An 18,058-nucleotide genomic window follows, 5' to 3' on the forward strand; every position below is an offset into this window, starting at 1 on the left:
GCGCCCTCCATTCTTCCTCCTGGTTCTACTAATTCTAGTTCCCCTAGTCCCGAAAAGTAGCACAATAAGTAGTAGAAGAACAAATAGCACAGTAGCAGAAAGCCCGCAACAGTGAGAGGGTAATGAGCATGAGGAAAACTTCAGTTATTGTTCCTTTTCTCGTGTCCTCTATGCTCTCCGACAAGTGCCGATGTGTTTGCTACCTCCGTCGTGACAATTACAGTTATCAGCAACGCACTTTATTGAAGAAACGATTCGAAATTATTAACGCCGCCGACGAACCAGTATATAGTTTGTTAAAACTGCCCTCTTTTCTGTTGGTTTTTGTTTTTATAATACAATTTATCTGCATTAGCTTCTTTTACTACGAACAAGAAAGTTGATACACAAAATTGATATCTCCAGCCACATGACCCAACTTTTTCGGCCAACATCTAGAACGACATGACAAAATGATGAATACTTCCAACCAAGAAGCTCAGTACTCTTGGGGAACTGAGTAGAGCGGATAAAAACAGTTAAACCTCAATTTTAAAAAAAGCATTCCACGAAGTTGAGTTTTGGGATCATCTCTCAAACGCCATGGAGAACTACCTTGCCGAACACGCGATTCATCTCCCAGGGAGCGGACAATCATTGGGACAATCATCATCAATCATTTCTTCCTAGATAATTAGCAGGAAGTAAGTGCGATTGCGCCTAAGCTCGTGAACTACAACTTTGAGTCTATGTATTCGTGGATCGATCTCAATACTCTCAATTTCGTGGAATCCTTAAGTTGCTTAAGATCTGCGAACTTAAAATCTGGAAGTGTGAAATGCATAAATTGTTATCCCACCCAACCACTTGAAGTGATACCACACGAAATGTCATTATATATATATATATATATATATATATATATATACCAGTCTGAACGTCCGGCTAAAGCCGGACTTCAGACTTTCTGTGGTGTTTACTTCGCTTGCCTTCACTGATCAGCGAAAATTAATATTGGTGCCGTTTTCTATGAAATTGGACTTGTGTATCTCCAACAATCTTTCTTCCTTTTTTATATTATAACTAAGAGCGAAAGATTTCACAGTTTTTTTTTCTGAACACGTCAGTTCTACATTTGGAGGACATTCGAACTTCAGCTTCAAACACTCCTTACCAATACATTATAGACAAAATTTAAAAGTATCACTCGAAATATGGGTTTTCCTACTGTTCTCCCCAGACAGTTATCAAAGAATGATGTTTTGTCATAAAATGACGTGAAAGACATCATCTTACTGATAAAGATAACGCTCCACGTCAGATCACATACACATCTTGCTACTATTTAAGCAGCAGTTTGCATGCGTGTTTCCACTTTCTGCGAACGGCACGCTACAAACGTGAGGCGAACGAAGAAGAAAATAGGCGCGCGGAGGAGTCATAAAAATGAAAAGCAAAGCATTGCCCATGTTCGACTGTCTTTGAATCTCGGCAGCCAAGATTGGTATCGATCTTTATTAAACAGAGGCTAACGTTTCGGCGATATCGCCTTCGTCAGAGCCTGGAAAACTCAAAGCCATTAGTGATCTATCCCCTCAAGCGCCTCATCACCCTACAGAAAGCACCCAAACGGTAAGCAAACTCAAACAGCAACACATAGGCTAGTACTTACCTCATTAGCTAGACTTGTTAACTCAGCAGACCACCACGTACCACAACTACGAGTCACAAGGGTTTTATATAGGGACCTCACGGCCCGCCCCGTAGATCAAAACTTGCATAAGTCTTGATACGGGGATAACTCGTTTGTGATCGCAATGCACTCATCCTTGAAAAGCAAAGCGTCCAGTGACCGGCGCGAGACCCGTCGCAGTCCAATCTGTAGGTATTTGGCGCCGGTGCGCCAATCCGACGCCGGTGAACCCGTCGCACAACACATTATGGCTATTATCTGGCGCCGGTGGACCCGTCGCACCCCCTTCCATAGGTATCTGGCGCCAGTGGACCCATCGCACCCCCCTTCAATAGGTATCTGACGCCGGCGCGCCAGTGCGACACCGCGGGACCCGTCGCAACCCTTTTTATAGCTATCTGACCCCAGCGCACCAATCCGACGCCTGGTGGACCCGTCGCACCCCCTTTTTGAATTTCGTGACACACAGACAAACAAACAAACAAACAAACACACACACACTGGGTCAGTCTTGCGTTATGAGTACCGTGTGAAATCCATGACCAGGTTCTAGTCTCACGGGTTTGTTGGAGAAAGTTGCGTCCTCCCGTAATGGACAATCGGAGCTTATTTGTTGCAACTTGCAAGCTAATCCACACCCACCTTTCTTGCTGCTCTCAGGCAATTGATTCAGGGGTTGTGCCGGACCGACATGAGAGATACATGGACGTAATGACACAGGAGAAACAAGGAGTCCGTTTTCTGAATTCGTCCGTTGCAGGCGAGGCACAGGGTCGCTTTTGGGCCGAGGTTAGCCCCCTTTCAGCCTCTTGTGGACCAGCACATAACCTCGCGACTAACCGGCTGTGATCCTCCAATGAGGGAGACCCGTGCATTTAAGACTTACACGACTTACACCAACAAAAAATGGAATAAAAATACAAACGAATCAAAGGCAAAAACTTATATATACATATACATACATGTATGTACATATATATATATATATACATATGTATATATATATATATATATATATATATATATATATGATTATGATATATAATAACGAGCTTAGTCCGTATATATATATATATGTATATATATATATATATATATATGTATATATATATATATATATATATATATATATATATATATATATATATATATATATATATAGCCGGACTTCAGACTTTCGATGGTTTTAGCTTCGCTCCCCTTCACTGATCAATGAAAGTTAATAGTAGTGGTGTTTTCTGTAAAATTAGATTTGTGTTTTTTTAATAACGCTTTCCTTTTCATCTTTATATTATAAATTAAGGCGAAAGATTACGGAGTTTTCCTTCTAAACGCGTCAATTTTACATATGGAGAATATTCGACCATCAGCTGCAAACACTTCTTCGATGACAGAATAATAAAGATACTATTTGAAAGCATTACTCGAAGTATGGGTATTCCTCTTGATTTCCCCCAGTAGTTATCACAGAATGATGTTTTAACATTAAATGACGCGAAAGACATCATTTTGCTGATAATGATAACGTTCCACGTCAGATCATATAAACATCTTGCTACTATTTAAGCAACCGTTTGCATGCGTGTTTCCACGTTCTGAGAACGGCATGCTACAAACTTGAGGCGAGCGAAGAAGGAAATGGGCACGCGGAGGAGTCATAAAGGTGAAGAGGAAAGCGCCCAGTGGTCACGGCTATGAAACGGCTCCAACCATTTATCTTTTACGTCACGCACTCTGAGTTATTGCGCACCAATGACCGGGTCCACCGACACCGCTGGACCCGTCGCACCGCCTTCTATATGTATCTGGTGCCGGCGCACCAATCTGACGCCGGACGACCCGTGGCACTCCCTTCCATAGGTATCTGGCGTCGGTGGACCCGTCGCACCCCCTTCTATAGGTATCTGGCGCTGGCGCACCAATTTGACGCAGAAGGACCCGTCGCCCCCCTTCTATAGGTATCTGACGCCGGCGCACCAATCTGACGCCGATGGACCCGTCGCACCCCCTTCTATAGGTATCTGGCGCTGGCGCACCAATTTGACGCAGGAGGACCCGTCGCTCCCCTTCTATAGGTATCTGACGCCGGCGCACCAATCTGACGCCGATGGACCCGTCGCACCCCCTTCTATAGGTATCTGGCGCTGGCGCACCAATTTGACGCAGGAGGACCCGTCGCCCCCCTTCTATAGGTATTTGACGCCGGTGGACCCGTCGCACCCCCTTTTTCGAATTTCGTGACACACAAACAAACAAACAAACAAACAAACACACACACACACACGGACGAAGCTCGTAATTATATATCATGATCATAATCATGTATATATATATATATATATATATACATGTACATACATGTATGTATATGTATATATAAGTTTTTGCCTTTGATTCATTTGTATTTTTATTCCATTTTTTGGTGGTGTAAGTCGTGTAAGTCTTAAATGCACGGGTCTCCCTCATTAGGAGGATCACAGCCGGTTAGTCGCGAGGTTATGTGCTGAAAGAAAGGTGGTCCACAAGAGGCTGAAAGGGGGCTAACCTCGGCCCAAAAGCGACCCTGTGCCTGGCCTGCAACGGATGAATTCAGAAAACGAACTCCTTGTTTCTCCTGTGTCATTACGTCCATGTATCTCTCATGTCGGTCCGGCACAATCCCTGAATCAATTGCCTAAGAGCAGCAAGAAAGGTGGGTTTGGATTCGCTTGCAACAAATAAGCTCCACTTGTCCATTACGGGAGGACGCAACGTTCTCCAACAAACCCGTGAGACTAGAACCTGGTCATGGGTTTCACACGGTACTCATAACGCACACACGCTTGCATCGGAAGCGGCTATTCAAAATTTGATGATACAATCCGCTATGATTAAGTACGACGTCATTGGACTGACCCAGATGAGACAACGCCACCCTCTCAACGCCGTATGTGGAACTGGAGAAGAACTGTTCCTGGGCACATACGACCATTAAGGGACTGATGGAGTTGAGCTCCTCGTTAACACGACATCGGCACGGCAAAGAACTTCGACTCCTCCAAACAACTTACAGACTGAATCAGACGTTTGTGGATGAGAAATGTGGTCCAACACCAGCTTCAACTATCTTAGTTGCTTACGCTCCAGGCTATGGAGGAGATATAGAGACTTTCCGTATGGACCTAGAAATGTTCTATAGAGAAGACTATACCTTCTACAAGGTCATTGTTGGTGATTTCAATGCCAAAATTGGCCTGAGAAGAACGCCTGAGGGACTTCACATCGGGATCCACGGCCTACAACGGAATGAACATGGTGGAGCTCACAACTCTAGAAGCCCTATTCCCTACGCTGAACATGGGGTCACCCGGTGATAGTGTAATGAAATTTACCACGTCATTGTTAGTAAAAGGTTTTGCTTGACGGATGTCGCTGTTGCGCCATGTTCTACACGGGATCGGACCGTTGCCTTCCCTGAGAAAACTTTCTTTCACACGGAGAGAAGATAAAGCCGCGAAGGCGTAGGTGCTTAAACAGTGGAAGACCACCAAGATCGTGTATGATATGATATTGGTAACTATTGCCCAATCTTCTTACACTTCCTCATCTACATGTTGAGTGATCCTTGATAGGGATGAAAATATCTTAGATGAAGGACAGCCGTGCGAGAAAGCAGGGGTTCGAAAAGGATTCAGCACGATTGACCACACTCGAAACTCATCGAATTATCGCAAGAGTGTAAGATGCCGCTCTGTCTCATCTTCATCAACTTGAAGCAAGACTTTGATTCAGTAAAGACGGAAGCGAACATAGGAAGCGGGAAACCCTAGGCAACCAAGGCCTCCCTTCTCAGGACATAAAAGTATCTCGAGAGTTGCACATTAACTTCACGACTGGATTTTCGCCATTTTGCAAGAATATCATCATTTCAAAGAAAATCTTAATGCTAGTGATATCCCACGCGAAAGGAGGAAGCACTGGGCGACCTTAGAACGCGATCGGGCAAGTGGAAAAATTACTGACGCCTGCTCGACCAGTTCAAAGAACCATAGGAGTAAAGTTCTCCTTTCAGTAAAGCTCTCCTTTTATGTTCAAGATCTTGCCTTAAACACGAATAAATAAAAGTAGAAGCGAAAGAATTTAGGCTGAAATTAAAAGCTGTACCTGTTTCCGCCGTTAGTTAATCATTAAATCAAGCGCTTTCGAAACAACAATTCATTTGCTTCTTTCGTAGATCTAAACAAAGAACGGCAAAAGTGAAAACCTTTGCTAACTGCGCTTCTTACCTGGCCTTCTTTCGAATGGCAATTGATTAAGAAGGCGATAAACTGATCGATAAAATCGAGATGGGTCAACATTCAAAAGCTGTCCATCACCGGAGAGAATCACAAATACAGTATTGATACAAAATAATTGGTCAAGAAGGCGAAGATGCTATAAAATGCAGAAACTTCTAGTCATTAACGGAATAAAAGAAGCATAATAGAGGCCGCCGTACCTCTTTATCTACGAGACCTTCCATGGTAAGCACAATATCCTCGAAAAATTCAACACCAAGTAAATGTGCGAACTTTGTACCCGTAACTTACGTAGTTCTTTTCCACAACAACGTGAAAAAACCAGCCCTGGAAACTTTGCGGTTCATGGCGAGGAAGGAGCAGGAACATACAAGGAACGAAGTAGCAAGTAGCAGAGCATGGCCACCTCCGAATTTACGAATCAGAAGTGATAGGTCTTCTGAATTATAGAATGGGTTAAAAGCAGTAGAATGCCGTGATGATGATTATACCTTGGGTAAATTTAGACGCGTTGATCAAAAACATCGCATTCTGTTTCGAAATATTTTTTCTGAAGTTCAATAACTCAATAAGAAAAGAAGAAACTCAATAACTGAAAAATTATAATTCATGATTCTTCTCTAGCCAGTTTCTTTTATGATGACTTTTCTCCGCTGGCCTTACTAATATAACGTCCTTTTTAAAAATAACAATCACGTTTCTAGATTTCGTTGCAAAGAAAACGTGTCATGATGTTCAAGAGTTTCAGCAAAACAGAAAAAAAGGGAATTAAATGAGAAAGTCTGTAGTACGTTTAATTCTCACATTAGATTAGATCATTGACTTCTTTCGTTTTTACTCTTTTCGACTTTTTCAGCAATTGCTCAAAGAGTTTTTTTTTATTTAATTGATGATTGTTTCTAGGTGCAATTCGTTTGTTGTTCCGTTCCGAGTGTGTTCGCGTTCTTTTCTTGTTATGAATTGCAAAGTTTCCAGTGCTGTGGCTTTTCAAGTTGCTGTGAAGAACTACGCTAACTAAGGGTACAACAAGCTTTCGCTTCTACTTTTTCATTTGTCCATGGGGCAAATCTGATTGTCGTCGGATTCGTTAGTAATATTAGTTAATATACACAGTGCCATTACGTTGCCTTTTTCCCAGACACTCGTAGTCGTAAACTACATCTCTACCCCAATATATTCGTGAAGCGAGATCCCAACATCGTTCCTTTCGTGACACGTTGCCTTTAAACTTGCTCGCTTTTGATAAAATACGATGCTCCATCTACGAGATGTTCGATGAGGATGCATTCCAGGGCGATCTACATCGTCGCTTTCAAGTTATGAGCTAGAACCTTTGTTAACAAAAAATCTCGATATGGCACCTATATTCCTCAAACATAACTACTTTGATCACAGAAACGAAGAGAAATGAAGTGAACTATAATCTTACCACTGTGACCATTTCAAACATCAACTACCTTTTATGAAAACTACAAGTGCAATGCATTGGCTCTGCATAAGACCATCTAACGCTGGGTTAACATCATCAACTGCGTTTAAATGAACCTGTTAAACACATAAGAACTATCCTACGTCTAACCTCTTAGGTTCACAAGAATGAAGTGAATCTAGGACTCACTGCATCCAGTTTATCTGCTGGTGCATCGTTCGATTCATTTGGGGGCCTCATCGACAACGTATCGATAAGGACCAGCCCGACTAAAGTTGCTAATCCTCTGCTGTGCCGAAATGGAAAAAGTGCTCTTATCAACAGCTAAGCCTATCGTGGAGTATTCTTCAACGTGTCCTCGTGACAGCACCTGCAAGCTAATGCAGCCTCTTCTACTACTTCTGTCATGGTTTTTGGTAGGTGCCGAAATAATCAAAAGTCATGCTGACGGAGAAGAAATACATGGATTTTTTGTTTGCTTGTTTGTTTCTTGTGTTTTTTGGTTGTATTTCTTCTTTCCAGGTAATCTCAAGGGCTCAAGTAGTTGCCACTACCACAGCGGCACAAATGGCGACATCTACGCCAACGGAACAAAAAGTAGAGTTGTCCGAAACTGCGGACAACTCTACTTATCCGACCTTGGACATTATGCTCCTACATTTTGAAAATCTACCGGGTGTTCTTGCTGATGGAACATCTTGCTCGCCTTTCTCGTTCATTAACGTACAATGCACTATGGAAATGAAAATCACGGTGGAAATAGGGTGAGATTTGCGATTTTTCAATATTAAGGTGCACGTGTTTCGCAACAAATACTATTTTTGCAATAAATACTGCAACAAATACTATTTTGCCGAAGATAAGAACATTTCAATGGACAAGGGAAGAACCAAGCTTTAAAAGCCGTCGCCCGATGAATCTTTGAACTTAGTTTGTTACTGTGCCTCAGTCTCACCATGCACTTTTATTTTTCCATATTAAAATAGCTTAACCTATTCGATTAGGCCCAATTTTCTACCTTCTTCCCCGATTTCTACCTGCTATAACGAGAAGGTTCAATGGACAAAAAACTCCAATAATCATGTGAGCAATCACGTAATTTAGTGACTGATTTCTGGAGGACACTATATACGGGCAAAAAGAAGCTCAGAAGAAGTAGACAATACAAGGATAAACTGAACGATCCCTTAGATTTCCTGACATCCAACCAATTTTAAGATTCTTTTTTCTGCTGTTTCGTATGGGAAGTCAAAAATTGGGTAAAAACATAAAAAGTTAGGGGATAAACGTAGGATTCGTTACAGAAGAAAAAAAGATGCTGTTTGCAGTGACTTTGTGATATTGATTCCGAATTTTTTGAATTTTCTTTTACCTAGAAATTTGAGGTCAAATATGGTTAAAGAATAGAATTCCGTAAAAGAAGGGGTTAGAGATATCAACTCATGTCAAAAAAGGACATCCCGGTGTAACTCAATGATGCCATTGAAGTCATGATAATTTACACAAATTCACTCAGGTAAAAGAAGGAAATATTAAAAGTGGAGCAAAAAGCAGATTCACACAACATCTAAAGTCGACGCCAAAGTTCTTTGTCCGAACTACAGCGACCTTGTTGATTTCTTTTCAGGGACGATAAACCTATTATGATGGGATTAGGACGAGTGACATCCAGTTCAAATAAGGTCGACTTCACTGAGGCTAACTATTCAGAATGGACGAATCCGTACACTATTTCTTTGGGAAATAAAACATACCAGGTAAATAACACATTTACTAATTGGTCAACAAATAATTTTTTTCCGATTTTTTCTTGTAGGGATTCAATCTTTCGGTGGAAATAACGAGTCATAACGTTTCGATTGATTCGTGGATTCATCAATTTGCTGATGAATCACAACTGCAAGGTGTTTCCACATATACTAGCACTCGTGGAGGATCTATGGGAACAACGTCAGTGCTTACTCCTCTTCTCATGCTTACTTCTACTGCAGCTCTGAAATAGCGACATTCCGAGTGTTAGTAGAAGGCATCATGAATAAAGTGGCTGAAAGCAAAACAAATGCCGCAAGATCCGGCCAGCTACGGATAATATTAGGCCCAGTGTAAATTGTTCTACCTTCTCTCTCCACTTTTCTACATGAAAATTACATTTCTGTAAAACATTAGAGTTTGTAGTGGTCATCCCCCACCTAAATCTTGCAACATGCAAGGCAGGTTTTTGTTCGCTGTGAAGCCTCCAAAAGGCCCGAATGAAACAACTATATAAGGAAGTTCCAGAATCAATCTAAAATTCTCAGGATAACTACCAGTGACGCGTTGTTCTGTTAAGAACTAAGTATCGTAGGACCTTTCTTCTAAAAGAAAAAACTCAAGAAAGTTTGAAAAAATTCTTGCTATGCGAAGGGTACTTTTGTATTGTAGATTAACAGTGGCGTGGACGACTAATAACGTTTTCCCGCCTGCCACCCCAGCTCCGACAGAGCAGACTGCCTCAACACCTACTCAAACAAGGACTACACCAGGTCAGTGAATGGAAAAGTCTTTCGGGTGACGATTTTTTAAGCTGTCTCTCTCCTAAGTCAAGTGCGGGGAGTCACCATACATTATTTCCTACATGAAATGTCTGAAAGCCCGGGAAATGTCGGACTTTCAGACATTTGTGATACTCGCTTCACCCGCCTTCAGTGGTTAATAAAAATATAAACCAGGGACGCTTTCTCTAAGCTATTGCGATCCAATTCAAACTATTTTCAACACTAACCAGCAGCTCTTCCCGTTCTTTTCAAGAAATACAAACATTGTTGAAAGGTTTTGCATTCTTCTTGCTAATGGTGTCAGCACTACATTTAAACGATATTCGATCTTGGTTTTGCATCTATATTCCCTTCATACCGCTGCAAGATCGAAGTTCTTCTCGTCTTCTTTCCCACCACTTAACACACAGAATGATGTGCCGACATGAAATGACGTGAACTTCATCTTCACAGCCACAAAGAAGAGAGTTCACCGTCAAATCACATAAACCTCTGGTTACTATCAAAGCGGTTCTCTAAAGATGATTGGACATACGAAGCAGCACACTTGCGTAAAACGCTATTCAAGCAACCTCACAAAATTTTACTCGCTTTATTAGATCAGCGCTCCAACTCAACGATACGAAACCTGCATCACTGCATTCTACTTCCAAAGAGACTAACTGCGTCGCAGTATCCTCTTCGACCCATGCACTATTTCCTGGCCTTGGTGCTCTAATGCGACACCATCTGACTCACTGCATCCCACCTTTTTCTTCAGTGGTGCCGGCGGATGTAACTGGTGCCATGAGATATGCCTCACTGCCTTTTCGCGCCAACATGCTTAACTGATGACCGTCGCACTTCATCTCACTACTTTCCAGCAGCGGCGCATCTAACTGAAGCTGTGAGACCCGTCGTATTGCCTTTTGACTCGAAGACGGCCAACTGACGCTGTAGGACCTTTCATATTCCATCTCTCTTCTCCATGGTGAAAACATGTGATGACGTTCAGGAGCTCAACTAAGCACCGTCAAAAAAGTGGAGAATGACACAGTATTATAAAAGTTTGTAAGAAGGTTAAACTTAGCAGTTTTTTCAGAATAGAAGCCTTTGTTCTTTCGAACCTTTTACCAATCTCTACTCAAAATACTAAGTTAATTTTTCTTCCTATAACAAGAACTGCTAAGATGAATTTTGCATATGCATATTTAACATACGACTGAAACTAACGTCTCCTTCATGTATCCTGCTCCCTTCCTTGTATTTTCAAATAACTGCTGACAGCGATTTAGTTGTAGAATGCTAGTTTCCCACGCGCACGTCCCGAGTTCGATTTTCACGAATGCAAAATCTTTCATCTTTGTGAAGTACTTTTGTGACACTCAGACAAAAGCACACACATGCACACAAACTGAGCCCACTATTATTTAGTGTGATATTTCTAGTACAGTCTTGTAGGCGTGATGCATCCGAGAAAAATTTTTGGAAGACATATAGTCGCCACCAAAATCTGGGAGATCGCGATCTATGTCTAAGATCGCTTCGGTCGTGAAAGAGGGTAGAAAAGGTATATGCGCAACCACCCGCTTGCACGTTTTAAGTGCCACCTATGAACAGAGGTGGTCCTTTATTAGATGCCATACAAAATTGCCCAAAAATTCTGTCCCTTTAAAGGCAGCATACCATGAATCTGGGGTGGTACGGATTTCAGGTGGAGTATCCGTGTACGGGGTCGTAGATTATGGAGACAGGGGTGGTTCCGCTCATCTCTCCTTGAATCACTGCAAGCAGCCGCCCCCGGAATGCCGTTTTGTACGACGCCTTTTACTGCAGCGCGCCACCCTTGCACACGTAGCGTCCTTTACTGCCTATCGGGGTATTCTGAATTGATTTTCGACGAATCGCAGGGCGAATGCGGCGCAAGGGGTGGAGCGTGCAATAGATGACGTTGTACAAAACAGCATTCCGGAGGCGGCTGCTTGCAGTGATGCAGGGAGAGATGAGCGGAACTACCCTCGTCTCCATAATCTACGACCCCGTATACGGACACTCTACCTGAAATCTGCACCACCTCTGATTCGTGGTGTGCTGACAAACATTTTAACCGCTCACGTCGTTATCGTGACAAAACTGCCATGGGAACACACACTCTAGGGACTGAGTAGGTGGATTCAAGATTTCAGGTGGAATTCTCTATCCAAAATCCTGTGATGACATTAAAAGCGATAAAACGGACGGTCCTAAGCAAATCTACATCAATAACACATCCATATTTGTGTATTGTCAATTTGGTGCTGATAAGGCCTACACCGTAATACAAAGGTGAGAAAAAGAATTTTTTCCTTTGTCTCCGGTTGCAGAAATTTGATAGATAAAATGTCTCCCCACAAAAAAAAATCAGAACGGTTATCTCAATGTCTAATAGAGAAATAATAGCTAAATAGAGGTGAAACAAAATAAGCTACTTCAGAATTCGTTCCCATGAGACAAAGAAATCTCTTTTTCATCGGCTTTCCACTCTAACACTCACACTTAAAACCCATCCTTACTTGTGACGCATTTACTGATATTTATCCCGATCTGATTCAGGTTGTTAAAACCAAAGGAATTTTTGAGATAGTTGAGTAATTTGTAGGTGCAACTTTAAGGAATTTAGAATTAACGAGAACTCTTCCTGATCCAATTCTATTTCTATTCATATATTTTTTGAATTCATTTCCAAAACATTATGAGATCCTCCTCAATAAACATCTTTGAAAAAAATCTGCAAAGCCAAAAAAGAAAGAATAAACTAATAAATCCCCAGAGAATGAAATATTTTCACATTTTCATTATATGAAATATTTTTATTTCCCCTTCGAGGATAATTTTTCAGCCGCGGTTCTGGCGACAATGAAACGTTCAACAAAACATTCGAGGAATACAAAGGACCCTTTGGCAAACTGGATGGGGTAAACTTTCTTGGTATCTTCTACCACTTTTCCAAGTATTTCATCTTATCAAGGATTACTAATGGTTCTATACAACACTGAGATCTTTTAGCCTAACAAGAACAACAATTTCTGGCTTGGCCTCGACAACATGGTTGCACTTACTGCCGACGGTGGCTACGATCTTCTTATTGAACTGTGTTGCAGTGGTAAATCGATTCAACAGCAGTTTTATCATAATTTTACGGTAAGTTGAGTTGTTACGCACTTCGTCACTAACTCTCACAGCATTGGACGGCTCATGCGCGACTCGCGAACTACGCGAGGTCACCTGCGGACCGATCATTATTTCAGATTTTGATGGAGTTCTTCATTTTCATAGAACTTGAGCTTTTACAACTGTACCTAATTTTCCCGAAGCAGAAATTCGAGCGAATCCCTTCTACAAGGATTTCAATTGAATTCTATCGTCTCCGAACTGCTCCAAGGACACTGCCTCCCACCATTCGCGCTTCTGAGAGCTTTCCTGTTGCTTTTCAAACGTTGGAGCTTAACAAAAACAGCTCCACACATCGGCGAACATTCTATTTATCTTTTTTTTCTCCAGGTAGCAGAATTCAGCAAAGGGCGAAGTCTCTAGTCCTAGCGACGTCTTATGACCATAGTATTCCAGCTTAAGACTTTGAACGGAAGATGTGGCATGGGCCAAGTGTGTAGGAGGACATATAACGCCGACTTTGCAAATGAAAGAGGGAAGAGTATTTGACAAGAAAACAACTTTACCCCTTAAAGACAGCGAACCATGAAAATGAGGTAGTGCGGAAAGGTGATGGAAAACACAAAGTTAGGAGTGTATATTGTGCGTGGAACCGCTTTCCTTTAATTATTCTAAAAATCGGTGTGGAAATGGCATTTGTTCCCACAAAGTACGTTAGAACGCGCCATGCTTGCACACGCTTCGGTTCCCTGTGCACTGCTTTTACATGAATGGATTGCTGAGAAGACCTCATTCATTCTCGACCGCTTGATCGTAGATGCGGCGTATTGACAACGGTGGGGCGTTCCAACGTACCTCGAGGGAAGAAACGCTGTTTCCCACGTCGTTTTTCAGAACGATGAGGGGAAATTAAGCGGGGCCACGGTCATGTTCATAATCTACCCCTAACTCTTGTCTTCCATTAAGTTTCCACACTAAGACAATTGTGTGGTAAGGTGGTGTAGTGTAGCGGTTAGAGGTTCCGCTTCTTGCACAATCGATCGGAGGTTCGAATCCGCCCTAGCGCTCACCAAACCTTTCATTCCTACGGTATCGATAAATTGGTACCAGACTTGTCTGGGAGGACAAAAACACTGACTTGACACATCGGCTAGCCACCGCAAGTCATTGTGTGGGCCAGTTACACGTTCGTAAACCTCAAACGGTTCTGAATTGAAGTGAACGTGGGGGCGCATCCCAAGCGGATTGACCAGCGCCAGAGACTTTATCCTTTATCCTTTTACTCCTTATGGAAGATTCACTTTTTTGTTTCAACGTCACTTTTTTTTGGTTTTGTTATTTACTTGTTATTTTGCCCGATTTTCAACCGAAGCATGTAAAGTGGAATTAATAAATTTCAGTAATTTCACATCTTCCGTATAAATGTCATGTCATTTCAGATATCTGCTGGAGACTATATCCTATCTGCAGAGGCAGAAGTGCCAAAAATAGGACTTGACTTTATCTCCTCAAATACAGGAGAAAAGGATATTAACGCAACGTTTGCTACCTATGACAATTTGAAGGACGATATGCTGTGAGTGTTTGCTTGTACATAAAACTTTCCAACAATATGGAAAAGATTTGGTAGTTTGAAGGCAATTTCTTACAGTTAAATTATTTTCATGCGCCGACCTAGTGAATTACCATTTAAGGTAGTGCGGATTTCAGGTAGAATGTCTGTATACGGGGTCTTAGATTATGGAGACGGGGATGGTTCCGCTCATCTCTCCCTGCATCACTGCAAACAGCCGCCTCCAGAATGCTGTTTTGTACGACTCCATCTATTGCAACGCTTCGCTCCTATACGTGCAAGGGTGGCGCGCTGCAATAGACGGCATCATACAAAACAGCATTCAGGGGCCGGCTGCTTGCAGTGATTCAGCGAGAGATGAGCGGAACCACCCCGATCTCCATAATCTACGACCCCGTATACGGATACTCCACCTGAAATCCGTACCACCCCAGATTCATGGTATGCTGGCTGTAAGGGGACAGAATTTTCGGGCAATTTTGTATGGCATCTAACAAGGGACGACCTCTGTTAGACAATACAATGACAGTATACAATGACAATGACAATAGACAGGTAGAAAGAAAAACAACAGTTGGCGGTCTGTTCGGCATTTTGTGGGTACTTGCTAAATCTATGTGCTTCAGCAAAAACTCGTTTTCTTCTACAGTTGCCAATGTACGCATCTTGTAGGCGTGACCCATTACAATGCTACATGACAACATCGATAAAGTTGTGCACTGACCTCGATGGGGCTTTAACAGATAGGGCCGATAGCGCCCTGGTCATCTCTCTTCTACTTTTGAAGTAGTTTTTCGCTGTTCTTCGTGTAATTGTGGCTGGTAAGGATGACCTAGTAGTCATAATCGCAACAAAATTCTTCCTTGATAGCAATTACTGGATTGCGCTATCCCATATGACACAACCCTTTTGATCGACCTGAAACATCCCAGTTTCCACAACAGAGAACTGACGCAATGCATCTTGCCCAAATAATACCTTCCACATTAACTGTAGATTAGTTTTTCCTCCTTGTGCAATCCATTTATTTTTGCCGCGAACGTGTTACTGCTCATTTAACTTTAACATAAAAGTACTGCCCAACTGTCGACTTCGACTGTCTTTGAATCTTGGCATGTTGAAACGCAGTTTTTACTTGATTTTCTTGAGCTGTAGCCAATCTTCCTATCGATCGGTATCGATCTTCCTTCATTAAACAACAGCTAACGTTTCGGCGTTATCGCGTTCGTCAGAGCCTGGAAAAAAATCAAAGCCATCAGTGGTTTATCCTCTCAAGCGCCCCACCACCCTACAGAAAGCATTCAAACGATAGGTAAATTCAAACAACAAGATATCAGCTAGTGCTTACTTCATTTACTAGATCTGATTACGCAACAGACCACCACGTACCACAACTATGAGTCACAAGAGTTTTTTTGTAGGGACCTCACGGCCCGCACCATGGATCAAAACCCGCATAGGTCTTGATATGGGGATAGTTCGTTTGTGATCGCAATGCACTCATGTTTCCTGTTCATTTTTGGACTGTTGGCGGTGATCCGAAATGCCTCTAATGTTCTGCGTGCTGTGATCTCGGACTCGTAGGATAGTAGGATAGAATATTAACTTCTACCACTAGTTCGGAGTTTTGATGACATATTCTGTGATGTGCTCCGAGTGGGGGGAGGGGGGTAAATTAGAATTTGCGAATCCATCTAGATGCTCCTTGACTCTAGTACACAGCCGACTTCCCGCTTCCATAAAAGTATTTCCTGTTCTGTTTTTTTCCTGCATAATTCCTTCTACTGTTCCATGAGGATGGATAAATCGAATAAAATTTATCCTTACGATAGAATTTCAACCTTATATTATGGTTCACTCACTTCCTCAGCCTATTTTCAGGGAGGGATGCGATATTCTAAGGTATTATGGAAATGAGAGTACACCTATTTTAAACAAACAAACAGGGTACTTTTTTCCTTTCATTTTCGTTTTCTTATTAAGAATTTGCGTATTATCTTTTTACAGAGGATGGTGGTTTGGTAGCTGCGGTAATAATCTAAACGGCGAATTTGTACCGCCAAATAACAGCTCGTGTCCAGCTGAGTAAGTGAAATTCGTAAAATTTCTGAATCAATCAACTAAAAATCTCGTTTAAGCATTTCCCAAGCTGGAACTACTGGTATTGAAATGAGGACCTCTCAGGGCATGATTGGCAGTGAAGGGAGGGCATTCGATGGTATCACTTATGATCGAGTTAGGATGGCTATCTACAAATCCGGAAGCATTCCGGTCGTCAGCAGTTCGTTCTGTGTAAGGGCTGAACTGCTTTTTCAACACTTGACAGTTTCGACGTAATTCGGAGTTTGTTGGCCCGGAAAAAATGAGGAGTAAAGTGAACTGAGTGTAATGGAGTCAAAGCGACATGAAACACGTACGCAATTGCGCACGCGGCTTCTCTCAAGGCCTTTCGGTTGAGCGTAGCGGCTGGAAGCGTGGTGAAATCCTTGCTGCAGTTTGCGACGGTCTCACCTCGGTTTTTTCGCTGCCTCCACCACGCCGTTTCGAGGGCGTACCGCAACTACACTCGTGATTCATGCCTATTGACCCGACTATAAATGAGACAAAAAGGCGAAAATTACCTGTGGAAGGTGATGAGGTAGAACGAACGGAAAAGAATAAGACTGAAGAAGATCTCTTCAGTTCAGAGCTCTTACATGTATATCGCAAAAAATGTAAGAAACATTCTTCTGTCCATCCCCTCTCATTTTTGGGGTTTCCGGGGCTCAAAGTTGCACGAGGTCTCCGCAATTTGCGGACGATTTATGTGGCTCAGTACAAAAGCACAGCCCAAAAGCAAATTTAGATTGACCGGATTTTCCTTGCTGCTGATATTGCCGCGCATAAATGCATGAAAAGGAAAGAATATCGTTCTAAAATGCACAATAACTGAATCTCTCCGAGATCTACCTTTTCACGAATTATACCACGTTCATTTTAAGAAACGTATTTCAGAGCTGAACCACATTTATCGACAAAATCGCACATACAGCCAACAAAGACATATTGCCTCTCTTTAATGCAGCTGATAATCGTCGACATGCAATAAATATTTGAGCATTACTGCAGCGAAACATTTTCACCATGGTCTAACGGCGGAAATGCACAATGCTATGGATATACCGACGGAGTACCACGAAGTTTTACAAAGAGAACAGAAAATCAACAGAAAAACCCTACACAATATTACCCACAAAACGAATATATGGGTCGGGTACGCCGAATAATAAACGGAAAACAAAGGGACTGTCTAAAGCGCATGAATATATCAAAAGGAAAGAATACAGTTTTGAAGTGCACAACAACCGTCAACTGAAATCAGAGAAGGACGCAGAGTCCCTGATAAGTGTAAATACCTCTGCTTTGTGAACGTTAGAAAACCCCATTTCCAAGAAAAACAACTGA

At 42.1% G+C, this 18,058-nt stretch overlaps 3 protein-coding genes across 3 annotated transcripts; 2 read left to right on the top strand and 1 right to left on the bottom strand.

Moving 5' to 3' along the window:
* Window positions 1–4,653: 4,653 nt before the first annotated feature.
* Window positions 4,654–5,025, top strand: RB195_001968 (uncharacterized protein; the record flags this gene model as incomplete). Its single annotated transcript, XM_064198996.1, has 1 exon — window positions 4,654–5,025. One exon carries the CDS (start codon window positions 4,654–4,656, stop codon window positions 5,023–5,025), a length of 372 nt encoding a protein of 123 aa, XP_064054877.1.
* An 818-nt stretch (window positions 5,026–5,843) lies between these two features.
* RB195_001969 (uncharacterized protein) lies at window positions 5,844–7,618 on the bottom strand (the record flags this gene model as incomplete). Its single annotated transcript, XM_013436431.2, has 6 exons — window positions 5,844–5,887; window positions 5,938–6,085; window positions 6,150–6,221; window positions 6,321–6,388; window positions 7,407–7,494; window positions 7,568–7,618. The coding sequence occupies 6 exons, from the start codon at window positions 7,616–7,618 to the stop codon at window positions 5,844–5,846; spliced, it is 471 nt and encodes a 156-aa protein (XP_013291885.2).
* A 59-nt stretch (window positions 7,619–7,677) lies between these two features.
* Window positions 7,678–17,614, top strand: RB195_001970 (uncharacterized protein; the record flags this gene model as incomplete). Its single annotated transcript, XM_064198997.1, has 13 exons — window positions 7,678–7,794; window positions 7,901–8,142; window positions 9,006–9,135; window positions 9,195–9,328; window positions 9,800–9,900; window positions 12,078–12,216; window positions 12,770–12,845; window positions 12,937–13,071; window positions 14,481–14,617; window positions 16,496–16,561; window positions 16,622–16,699; window positions 16,753–16,906; window positions 17,609–17,614. The coding sequence occupies 13 exons, from the start codon at window positions 7,678–7,680 to the stop codon at window positions 17,612–17,614; spliced, it is 1,515 nt and encodes a 504-aa protein (XP_064054878.1).
* Window positions 17,615–18,058: the final 444 nt, after the last annotated feature.

The sequence above is a fragment of the Necator americanus genome, chromosome IV (assembly GCF_031761385.1).
Source record: "Necator americanus strain Aroian chromosome IV, whole genome shotgun sequence".
NCBI classification, from domain to species: Eukaryota; Metazoa; Nematoda; class Chromadorea; order Rhabditida; family Ancylostomatidae; genus Necator; species Necator americanus.